The sequence below is a fragment of the Marmota monax genome, unplaced genomic scaffold (assembly GCF_021218885.2).
Source record: "Marmota monax isolate L192 unplaced genomic scaffold, Marmota_monax_Labrador192_F-V1.1 WCK01_AAM20220418_F8-fsc00008, whole genome shotgun sequence".
Taxonomy (NCBI): Eukaryota; Metazoa; Chordata; class Mammalia; order Rodentia; family Sciuridae; genus Marmota; species Marmota monax.
In genome coordinates, this window is record NW_026694432.1 from 1,947,763 (window position 1) to 1,960,169 (window position 12,407).

Consider the following 12,407-nt stretch of genomic DNA (forward strand, 5'->3'; position numbering starts at 1 on the left):
GAGGTTTCAAAAGGACCAATAATATTCTGTCAAGCTAGATGGTGGCACATAGGTATTTTACCATTATTTTAAAAGTATAGGTTTACCATCTATTCCCCTCTTTTCTAAGTACATTTTATGCTACAAATTTGCAAGAGTTTGTATTTGGGAAGTATGTCAGGAGGCACCCCCCACCCCCCCAAAAAAAAAAAAAGATTTGTTTTTGAATTCACCATTAATCCTTGGCCTTCTTGTTTCTTCTCTCTGTCTAGAGTGTTTGTATGACAGAATAGCACAAGAAACTGTGGATGAAACTGAAATTGCACAGAGACTCTCCAAAGTCAACAAGTACATCTGTGAAAAAATCATGGATATTAATAAATCTTGTAAAAATGAAGAACGAAGGGAAGCAAAATACAATTTGCAATAAACTTTGGATTTTTCATAAAGCCTTCGCGTTTTTCTTGCGCAGCGTGTGCTTTGCGGACATGGTGCCGTCTGAGTCAGACTCCAGAGCGCATGCTGGTATGCAGGCAGGGAGCCCATAGGGTTCTGGGGTCAGCGGTTTGTTCTTCACTTGGACTTCCTACTCAAAAGAAGGCAGAGGGATTTGCTGAGACTTGGGCAGCAGCCCAGGCGCCGACAGTGTGGTCGTGGGGATGGGAAAGCACTGTGTCCAGAGCGCAGGAGAGCGTCTCTGAGCTGCCTATCCCTTGACTGGGATTTGAACTGATATTTTTACCACCCAAGGACTTCTGTCTCTGTTCCTCTATTTTGTTCTATAATAAAACTTCATTAATTCTTGGTGTAGACTATCATTATCCTCATTTTTTTAGAATATTGAGTGTATAGTTAGGTGACTTGTGTGTCTTATGGCCTGGAATATTCTTTCTTTCAGAGGGGAAACCTTCAGTGTGAAGGAGAGAAAACTCATAAGGGATGTGGTTACTGTCGGTGGCTCTGAAGGGCTGTCTCCAAAACAGATTACTTTCTCTGATTTCAAAAGCCTGACCTTGGACCAATCACTTCTCTCAAGCTGATGGGCGTCCCTGATAATTTACACCAATCTTGGCAAAGATGGGGTATAAGGGGTGACAGTGTTAGATGTGGTGCAGGGTTGCTTCAGGAAGTAGGGGCAATGTCACCTGATACCAGTTTGTTCATCCTATCTTCCATCTCAAATGATCTTTCAAGTTACATAATTTTTACCTCATTCTTTATTCAGTCACTGAGTCTCTAAGGTGTCTGGCACACCTTTTGGCAAACCACACTCGTTCTTCCTGTTGATTTGCACTTTCCTTTCTGTAATGCCTTCTGAAATAAGCATGGTATTTTGGAAAGGGCAAGAGCTTTGGACAGACGCTTCTAGTTTCCAAACCTCGTCTCACCCTGCTTGCTTTGGACTTAACCGAACCTCTCTTGTGTTTCTGTTTTCTATTCCATAAAAAGAAGCTCATTCCTACCTTTCAGAGTCACTGCAAGGATTAGAGATAACATATATACAGTGCTTAATAAATATTGACAGTTGTCTTCCTCATGGCTGATTGTTGGTTTTTAGTCATTGGTTGGAAAACTTTGGCCTCTAATTTTTCTAATGGCTCATCTCTTAATTGGTGGTCTGTAAGCAAAAGCTCAGGTCACTGGGGAAAGTAGGGGAAGTAGCTGCCACTTTAAAACCCTTTATTTCAATAATTAAATAAATCTTTGCAATATGAACTACTATATGCTCACTATTAGGACGTAAAGAAGAGAATTTCCTCTAATGATATTTTCCTAACTTTCTTCAAACTATCAATGTAGATTGGGCCAATTAATTTCTCAGCATCTTTATCAGTATAATGAGGATAACAATGCCTACCCTGTGGGCTATATCAATAACAGGAAGGATAATAACAATAGGTTGTGAACCAGTGCATAACATAGGGTAATTCACTTCATGAGGTAAGTAAACGTCTTGACACTTATTGGGAGGTGTTCCGTAAATTCTTGTGAATATATATTCAATCTATGGCATGGCACAGCTTGGGCATGAATAGCATAGAAGGCATGAGCAACTGGAAAAAACTATGCATCATTGTTGAACTCAGCCCCTTTTCTCCCTAAGCATGATGAAAATAGAAACACCCAGAGGCTCTCTGCTTTCTCTTTGAAGACTAATATGATATAGAACCTGCTTTCTAAGTGTGTTTAGGTTAGTTGGGGGAAAAAGTCATGGAAAAATCCACAATACAAATGCCATGAGTGTGAAAGTGTTTTGTGTAATGCATCTGTTAGGAAAGATCAGACCCGTGAAAGACTGTGGGATCTGAGTGCAAGCCCTTACTTGACCATTTTGAGGCAGTTCACTTGACCTTTGATCATAATCCTTAACTTGAGGTTGTGAAGACTAGTGCAGATAGTATCAGGGAAGAGAACTCTGTGAATTACAAAGACATACAGGTGTCAGTTATTCTTAGCATATAAGGTAGCATAAAATCAGAAGTGGGTGCAACAAGAAAACCTGCTTATGAGGCAATTCTGATGGGAATCAGGAGATTTCAGTCACTTGCTAGACTGAGATGGTTTTGCACACCTGTCCTGTGCCTGCTGCCTATCATTGTGATATGAGGACAAGAGCTTCATTCTTAAACTCATGCAGATGAAGAAATGAACTCAGGAAAAGTAAAATGATATCTCACCTAAGGTCCTGGAGCTCTCAGTGATTGAGCTGGATCCAAATCCAGGTCTGTGGAAAACCTATCCTTTTACATCATCTCTGAAAACTGAGGGGAAAGTTAGGGTCTGGCTGAGAGACTAGCCATGTACTCTTAGAGTGTGTTTAGTGTGACCTAAGTAGTCAATGGTAATCAATAATGATAATAGGTCTCATTTATTCAGGCCATTTGGAGGGATTGGCAATAATAGTATCATTTATAGCATTTATTACCTTCAAACACATGAAACTCAAAACAGTTTTGTGTAGCAGTTTTTACCAGCCCAGCCCAATCTTAAGAATTTGATGAGGTGCTTAAAATTACTGGGCTTGGGCCTGGAGAGCCAGATTCAATAGATCTGGGATAAGACTGGGAACACATATTTTAACACAAGCACCACTTTTTTAAAATGCTAGTTGAGAACTCATTAGATCTGCATCAGTGAAGGAATAAGAGGATTTTCTAAGTAAACAATAACCAAAAACAAAAAGCAAAATGAACAAAAACTCTTATGGTCCTTTGAAAGTACCTGAGGATATTTGAATTGAAAATAAATTTCTTCTTTAATAACTGTGGACCTCCCCTAAAATCTTGCTTGGAATCATTCTTCATGCTCACCAAATTTTAGTAGGAGGGATGGTGACTTTCTGCCTAGACTCCACTGATTTTTTCCCCTCACTCTCACACTTGGATTCTTTTGGTTCCCGCAACAGGCCAGTGAGTTGTGCAGGACAGGGTGGTAGATACTGAACTGGCAGAACCTGATTTGACAAGGGCCAGGTGCCACCTTCAAAAGCCCTAACAACAAGTTCTCTGTCACCAGTTGGAACAAAAAGATGAGGCTTGATTTTATTTTGTGTGTTGGTGACCATTATGTTCCTGGTGGGTTTTTGTATGCATTTCTAAGTGATGACCTTTTTGTAATTGTAAATAAATAAGAACCACTTTATAGAAATCTTTGGAAAAATAAGAAAAACCCTCTAAATTGCACGGCTAAAAGTGTTGTGATGTATCTGTCTCCTCTAGTCTCTTTTCAAGGGTATAAATATGTGTTTTACATGTCCGTGATCCTTCATATTATTAGATTTGTACTCTTCCTTGCTCATTTAACATGTCCCCATGTTGTTCTGTGACCTTCAGCATCGTCAATTCTAACTAACATCCACAAAGTGGATAGGCAGGAAGCTGCGTGCGACTGAGTAAACCATCTGGTCAGCTGCCCAAGCATTTAAAGTGGGGCCAATACACAGATCTACCAGTCCCCAGAGGGCCCCACCACACACTCATGAAGCACAGTGCAAGTGAGCTGAGCTGGGGAAAAATGCATTTGAGTTCCCTTCCCAGCTATAGCCCCTGCTACTCACTTGAGGCAAGTTACTTCGTCTTTTTTAACATAGGACTTTATCTGCAAAGTGGAGAAATAATGTCTGACCGAGGGGCTGTTAGGAGATCTGAGATTATGACTACAGTGCCTCAGTGAGAAGGAATACATTGCCATCAGTGTTAAGGCTAGGATTCTTCTTCTCTCCCTACACCTGCTCATTCCTTCCTTGAGTGGGCACCCATCCTGTCTCCCACCTACTGGCAGTGACCTTGGCTTTCAAACCCACCTTTGGCTCTCTAGAGGTCTTGTGATTATTCCACAGTTCTTGAGACCTGGGGGCTTCCCTGTGCATGTCTACCAAGTTCTCTTGGGCTTCTGGCTCCCCTCACCACCTCTGTCCCCACCCCTGTTGCCTAACTGGCCTATTTGCCTCTCCTTGGATTTTTATATTGTTTAAAACTCAGATGGAGATGTTTGTATTGTACAGATTTTTCCTGTTTTCTTAGGGTGGTTTTGCCTCAATCAAAAGGAATGATTTTTTTTTTATTCTTTATACATTTGATGGGTGTAACCACTTCTTAAACTATTTTTCCAATTTAATTCATTAAAAAAAAGTACCTCCTTATATTTCTTTTGATTTTTATCAAGACTACACATCTCTCCAGTGTTTGGTTCCTTCTTTATAGAAAAAAAAAAAACTTATTAAAAACCAGCAAGCATTTCCAGCAGAATCCATTTCATTCTGTGTTTAGCTTTCTCATGGACCAGTCTGTTTACCTTAGGCATAAGATTTGTGCTTTTATGTCTATGAATAGACACAGCAACAGATATTTTCATCACTTCTTTTGAAGAGACAGACCAGGCAGCTCCATAAGCTCATGAAACCTCAGGGTCTCCACCCAGATACCTTCCTCACAGTAACACTGTCCTTCCAGCCCATGCTCAAACCGCCCCCAGATGTGATAATCATCCTTCTACCCAAGAGTTCATCTAGTTATTGCTATCACTAAAGTGTTCTTCTGTTGACATAAAAGCCTACTTCCCTAAAATGGCCAAATTAATTCATATTTTCTCTCGAAAATCAGGCAGATTTTTTCTACTCGTGGTCCTTTGTGGAGAGGAAGGGGCTATCATCGCTCTTCTCTAAATAGCTCAATTTTATTCTACCATGTCTCACATGAGGAAGGCTACATGGCAAAGAGTGGGACCCTGAAATTAGATAACTCTATGTTCAAATTTTGATTTTGCTACTTACTAGTCTGTGACCTTGAACAAGTTCGTTACTTGTCTTAATTTTCATTTTCTCCTTTTGGCAATGCAAATAAATAGTAATGTCTGCCTCCTAGGATTGTGTCAGGTTGTGTAGATGCTGTGTGTAAAGCACCGAGGCACCCGTATCTTAGCTCCCCATGCATGAGAACTCTGAACAATCTGGCTGCTCTTATGGATGAGCCTCCAAAGATGTGGCCCAGGACTGGACACGACTCCAAGGAGAGTCTGTTCAGCAGGATTTCACCTCTTAATCTTGGACTTTGACTTAGAATCTGTAGCAATGGAAATGTCTCATATGGAAACAATAAGGTTCAATAAGGTAAGGTTGAGAATGTGTGGTGGGGGAAATGTCAACCAACCCTCCCCTCCTGCCTCTTTTTGGCCAACCCAGTACTTGTTCCTTTAGTTTACTGCATTGTGACAGAAAGAACATGGATTTTGGAGCCAGAAAAACTCACTGAATTCAAATCCTGACTTCACTCTTTATCTTACAAGAAATTGGGCAAGTCCCTTAAAGTCTTCAGCCTGTCACCTATCAGTCACCTTATCCATTATACAGTCTTTAAGGTGATCATACTGGGCAGCCACTGTGCCAGACCTGCAGCCCCAGCCTTCAGTAAGTCGGGGGTCTATTTGTTCCCTTTTCTTTCCTCCTTTTCATCCTGATGTTCTTTAATCCCACCCCTCCCCCCAATTACGCGAATTTTTCAAATACATTTCTTAGATGAAACACAGGACTTGCATTCATCCCTGTTACATTTCATCTCGTTGGTTGCAGCCCAACATTCCAGCTGGCTGAGATCTTTTCCATTTTTACTAAAATTTCAAAAGAATATTTAAGTAACGCCAAAGTCTAAAAAGCAAACCAGTCATAATCCCCAGAGCCAGGCCCAAGTGCACGTTCACTCCAAAGAGTCCCCATCTGTTCAGGGTGATGGCTTTGTTCACTGTGGCTGGTGTCAGCCATGCCCCCACGCAGCCTCGTGTCCCTGCTCATCCAACACGGTGAGCAGACACTTCCCCCTCTGCTGCCTGATTTGCACAGCTATCATTTTAATACCCTTCCTGGAACTGGGCCAAGATTAACTTCTTGTTTTATTTTTAATTTTTTTATTGTTTCTTTTTAATTATAGATAACATTAGGATTATGCTTTGTTGTCTCTATGTTCTTGCTATTAGAGAAATGCTGCCTGCATGATCGTTCATGACTGTTCTACTTATGTTGAATTGTTTTTTAGAGTAAATCCCCAGGAGCAAGCTAATGGGGTTAAAGGGCAAGAACATTTCCTAGTCCTTTCTGTGTGTTGTTATATTACTTTCCAAAAGGTAAGCCATGTCTCAGGCATTGTCCAAGGCATGTGCCATTTCCCCACCTCTTCACCAATATTTGGAATTTTGAAATTTTGGCTAATGAGCTAATGAGATGTACTTTCCTGACTTCTTCCTATGTGATTTGTCTATGCATATATTTGGGAATTAGAGGGACGCTTTTGAAATCTTATTCTATCATACCACTCTCCTCCAAGTTTTATAGTTTATAATATCTTTACCAAGTTAGCCATAATAAGGTTTTAGTGAGGTCAGGAGTCATTTGGACCTCCACTACAGACTCCTGTTTACTAATTGGCATTCTTTCCGCTGAATTTTTCTACTAGAGAGGATACCTCTACCTGGTCGTGGTCAAGGTAGTTGCCTGAGAGGTGACATTTGAGTTGATGCCTGAAGGATACAAATAACTGTGATATCATTTGTCTTCCTGTCCCATCTTCCATCCATCCATCTTAAACATGCTGAATGTCTACCCTGTGCCCACCATTCTGCCAGGCACAGCTGGTCTCACCAGACCAGGATGCCACACTTCCAGCCTAGTGCCAAACCCTCAACTCTTTCCACCAGACCAGAATGCACTCATGTGGCCCCATCTGACCTAGTACCTGAGGATTTAGGAAGTTCATGGTTTCTGTTTGATTAGTGGATTGGGGAGAGTGAGGGTCCCAGCCTCATGCCATCTGCAACCAGAATTCCCCTAGGAGTCATTATAACCTTCATCCAGTCATTCAAGCCACTGAATGTCTACCAGGTGTCAGTCACTGGCCTAAATGCATGAGACATTTTGAAGAAAAACAAAGATCCTCCCTCATGGAGCTCAAAATCTAGTTGGGACGGGGGGAGGGGAGAACAATAATTAAAACATAATAAATAAGAACTCAGAGGTGATAAATGCCATGAAAGGGGGGGAAATGTGGAGCAGGTTGAGGCAGATGGAGTGTGGGTGGGGGGGGACCAGTTGCATAGAGAAGCTGAGATGTGAATAAAGACCAGGAGATGAGGGAGTACCAGGGGGCAGGAGCCCTTGCTCCCAATCCTGCCATAGGAGCTGGCAGTATGCACAAAGTGTGGGACACTAACTCCTTCCGTCTACCTAGGTTTACTCCAAGATGGGGGAAAGGGAGAAAGTGAAGGGGAGAAGGAAGGAAGAGCTAATTTTAACTGATACTTGAAAACATTTTATGTAACAACAAGCAAGCATAGATTAGAGCATAGAAGAAGCATTTTCACAAAGAAAATGAAACAGGAGACTTCAAAAACATGCAGCACTTGCAAGGGGGCGTGTGGCTGCTCCTCAATCTACTTCCCCAGTCCCTGCGGAGGCCTCTAGGGGTCCTTTGGGGAAAAGTCTACTGAGTCATGGCTATGGATAGACTGGGGGCTGAGTCAGGCCGTCCTAGATTTGAATTATGGCTACATCTCTATTTAGGACTTTTTCCCTGAGCCATTTCCTGATCAAAAAAGTATAGTACATAATTCTCACCCTGCAGTATTGTATGGAGGACAAAATAAAGAGGCAAAGTCAAAAGCTCCTGGCACAAGACCAGCTCTGCGGAGGTGCTCAGCTATGCATGCCCCATTCCAACTCCGTGCTAGACTTCCTTCCTTTCTTGGGCCCCTCCTCTCATCAGACACGATGCTCTCTGGGGAGTAAACCCTCGCTCTGTGGTCTTGGGCAAGTGACCTTGCTCTCTCTTCCTGAGTTTCTTCCTCTGTCTATGATGCCAATAATAGCTTATCTGAGACTTTGAGGATTCAGTGAAATTTTCACACTTGCGAAAAGTGTGTGTGATCAGGCAGGCATCTGGCCAGGTCCTATAGGGGTGAAGTAGCTCAGGTACCAAGCAGGATGTGCCTGGCCTCATCCCTATAGGTGCAACCCCAACATTTTTCATGTACAATTTTAAAGAACCAGTCTTACCTAATAAAGGCTCATTACACTGTAGAGTGTTGGTGCTCACTCTGTCTCTTCCAACTGAACTAACTGCTGACCTGTATCTTAACCCAGAGGCTTCTGACAAGACAGCAAAAGAGATGCTCCCTGCATGGGCTGCCTGGGTCTACGGACCAGTTGCCCAGTAGATGCATGTTGAATGAATGAATGAATGAATGAATGAGTGGCTTTATTATTATCATGCTGGCTAAAAATACAAAAAGACTTTCACATAGATTATCTGATGGGATTCCTTATAGAAATATTATTATGTGTCTTTATTTTGGAAACAAGAAGGCTGAGGCAAAAGAAGGGGTAATGTGAGATTCCTGTGTCACAGAGTAATCACGTGAAGCGTAGATTCAAGTCCCCTGAGGCAAAATCCAGAGCTCTCTTCTTGATGCCAGTGGTTCTGCATCAGAATCATCTACAGGGTTTATCAAAACACGAATTGCAAGTCCAATCCCAGAATCTCCATGTCAGTAGGTCTAGTGTAAAGTTCCTTAAGTTTACATTTCTGACAAGTTTCCAGGTAATACTGCTGCTGCTGGTCCAGGGACCACACTTTGGAAATCACTGTTTTGAAGAGTGGTATTTCTCCATTTTGTAATCATGATGAATGCCACATAATTACATCTCGGTGATTTCAAATTTATGGACCATGACCAGAAGCAGCTGTGGGTAGAAGGGCAGAAAGTAGGCCAGGATGCTTGAGCCTCAAAGGCTGCTCTGCCACTAAATGCTATGTGACCACCACTTGGAGACGCACTTTCCTATGGGTAAAATGATTTGACTATCCTGGCTCTGCCTGTCTTCCAGGAATGGCAATAGATTAGATGCAATCATGGAAGAGAGACAGTTTCAAGTGAATTAAAAATCCCTGGAATCAATAGGGTAAAGTGACCCTATTTCAGCCACTTCCTGTTCCACTTTCAGGTGTACAGCATATGACAGAGAAGAAGGAGGGTTCCAGACCTCTCTACCTTCTCCCTCTGTATCAACCCCTCCACCCTCTCAAACAAAAAGTACCAGAATTTTTAGGACCTATATTTAGTTGTTGGTTTTCTCTGTGTGCTCTTCCTATCTGAATTATCTAAATAATTCACAAATTGTATCATAATTACATTCACCACCCACTTTAGCCTCTTGATTTCTGTCTCGTTCCCTGCTGTATTCCCAGCCCGTGGATATTGTATATACTCACTAAAAAATTACTGAATAAATAAATAATAAAAGAGAGCACTATGACTCCCATGTTGGAGCCTTTCTGGAGACTTTCTGGTCTGAAGAGCTATGAGCACAGAGGCTGTAGGGGTCTATTCACACCCTCAGCCCACCATCACAGACACCCACTCCCTCCAGGAAAACTCAGTTGAAATGGTTTGGGCCTGCCCAGTCTAGGTCCTCACCTCTTTCTTGTCCCTCTTCTGGGTCAGAAACTGTGGGAAAATCCTATCCTCACTAGATGTGAAGACTCAGCTCAAATATTTCCCTAAAAGCCAATGTCTACCTCTTCCTAAAATGAACTCCCTCTTCCATAGCTTTCCAAATCTCCCCCATCCCTCTCTCCCAACCCCAGCCTTCCCTGACTGTTAACACTGAAGCCTTTCCTCTGAAATGTCTATTTAGTTGTCTCTCCACCCAAGCCATCAGCAAACTGAGGGGCAGGACTATGTTAATTCATCTCTGTCCATGTTTGCTGAGCCCCTGCTATGTTCCATATGCAGGAGATACAGATGTGGATAATAGTTTTAATTCCTAAAATTTGTTGAGCACTTACTATGTGCTAGGCACTCTTTACTCTGTCACTTAATTCTCATACAACCCTTTGAACCAGATACATTTCATAGATGAGGAAACCATTTTAAGTAGCTTGCCCAAGATGACACAGTCATGACCCGGAGGAGCCAGGACTAGAATCCAAGCCTAACAATCATGTTTAATGCTGTCTCAAACCTGGACATTGACATAAGCTATTTCTTTCATCTGAAGCTTCAGGAGAAGCTTGGATATTGTATGTACTGCTCTGATTTTGTATATACACCCTCTGCTCTGACTCCTTCTTCCTCCATGAGCTCTTCAGTGCTCTCTCCCAGCCTGGGCTGAGAAACCCTCCCCATGCTTTCTACCCTCCTCTTATGACCTCGGTTAGACTCCCATCAGGTAGTATTTTCATTATCTGTGCATGATTCTTACTGGACTGTAAGCCCTATAAGATGGGGACACCGTGTTCAGCTTTGAGTCCCAGTCGCCTGGATTAAGTAGAGCTCTCCCTAGAAGCCTGACCCTGATGAACGGTGACTGAGGGAAACCAGAGACCACAGCAGTCCTTTCTGCCTAGGGTATCAGACCTTGAGGGATCAAGAAAGCCCTGCATGAAGGCCCGTGAGACCTTCCTGGTCTTGTTCCCCCAGGTTGAAGCTTGAAATTTCACCACCAGGTCAAGAGAGAAAGGAAGGAGTGGCACTGGTTCCCTGGCAGGACTCTGACCTCTCTTGCCTGGGGGTGACTGGGCTCCACCACTTACCAGCTCTGTGACCTTGGGCAGATAACTGATTTGGTTTGGGACCCAGTTTTCTCTTCCATAAAAGGTGTTTTCTGAGCCACTTCCTTGACGTCACTGCGTGGGCTGTGCAGTGAGGGACAATGGGTTTGACCCTTTCCTCTCTGCTTTTCAGTTGCACGACCTTGACTAAGTCAACATTCCAGGTCCTGAGATTTATCCCCTACAGGAAACTGATTTCTCAGCTTCAGGAGCAAGGAAGTGTCACTGTTTGGGGTTGCTAAGCACATGGCAAGCATGTAGTAGGCACTCGCTGACAGCTGCTGCCCTTGCTGGCAGGGAGCACCAAGCACTTGGGCAGCAGGGTGCATGCCACCTGTGCAGGACTTTGGGATAGTCATTTCTTTTCTGTGAACCTCAGTTTCCTCCGTTACAACACACATGCCACTGTCCCTGCTCCCCTGACCTCTGAAAGGAGACATGGCTCTGGCAGCTTTGTTCTCAAGGGAGCAGGGTTCACTCAAGTGGATTCTTAACAGTCCTTCAGCTCCCCTGGCCCCCTCCTGCTCCATCCCACAGGGAGCAGATTCCAGCTTCTAATACATTCCTTCTCGAAACTGGTGGGAAGCCCCTGGCCAGGATATGAAAAATGAGAGCCACTACTGAGAGGCCATCATAGCTGGTGGAAGGAGGGAGGCTGGGGTTCTTTTTTTTTTCCAATGGATCTTTAAATTATTTTCATTTTGCTGACTCGCATGCTTTTCTGAGTTAAGGAGCTTCAGGAGATGGTTCTAGGCCATTTAAGCAGAAAGCCTCATTGGCTCCAATCTCTTAGAGAGGAAAAGATTTAACACTGTGTAGCCCAGCCTGTGGATGCCTTCTCAGGGCCTAGCAGGGCAGGTGTGGGCTTTGCAGAGTGCGGCCACCCTTCAGAGAGCCTGATCTACCAGGGCAGGTAGATCCCACTGAGATTTCCAGCATTGGCCAGTCAGAGTGTGAACAGCACAGAGCCTCTACTAGATTTCCAGTGGTGGGGGCTCCTTGGGTTTTAAGTTATGTTTACAAGGTAGCTTGTTTTTTTGTTTGTTTGTTTTTTCCCTTTCTCTTTTGTTCCTTTTTAGTGAGAAGGGCAGCCAATCCTGAATGATGCAGTGATCAGAGCCCTTCCCTCCTAGCTCTCACCTCTGGTTCCCAGGTGAGCCTCACTCCTGGGCTGGATGTTCTCACCTGGCTGCCTGGGGCTAGGGGCGAATGGAATGTAACTGACCTAATTTGTTCAAGGCGATCCTTGAACTGAGTCACCATAAATCCCTACTTGATCCTTCTATGGCCCTGTACACAGTTGCCACCCCTCCTATGATGACGATGAGGGCA

At 43.4% G+C, this 12,407-nt stretch overlaps 2 protein-coding genes across 5 annotated transcripts in view; both read left to right on the plus strand.

The window, feature by feature from the left end:
* Bend5 (BEN domain containing 5) overlaps nucleotides 1–783 on the plus strand; it is a 46,538-nt gene extending 45,755 nt beyond the window's left edge. For all 4 annotated transcript variants that reach the window (XM_046468730.2, XM_046468731.2, XM_046468733.2 and 1 more), the window contains one exon: nucleotides 252–783. In XM_046468730.2, coding sequence (XP_046324686.1) covers nucleotides 252–409 — 158 coding nt within the window. In that variant the 3' untranslated portion in view covers nucleotides 410–783. The remainder of the gene's footprint in view (nucleotides 1–251) is intronic.
* Nucleotides 1–12,407, plus strand: part of Agbl4 (AGBL carboxypeptidase 4) — a 1,469,059-nt gene that overhangs the window by 1,277,292 nt on the left and 179,360 nt on the right. The gene's annotated exons all lie outside the window — the stretch shown is intronic.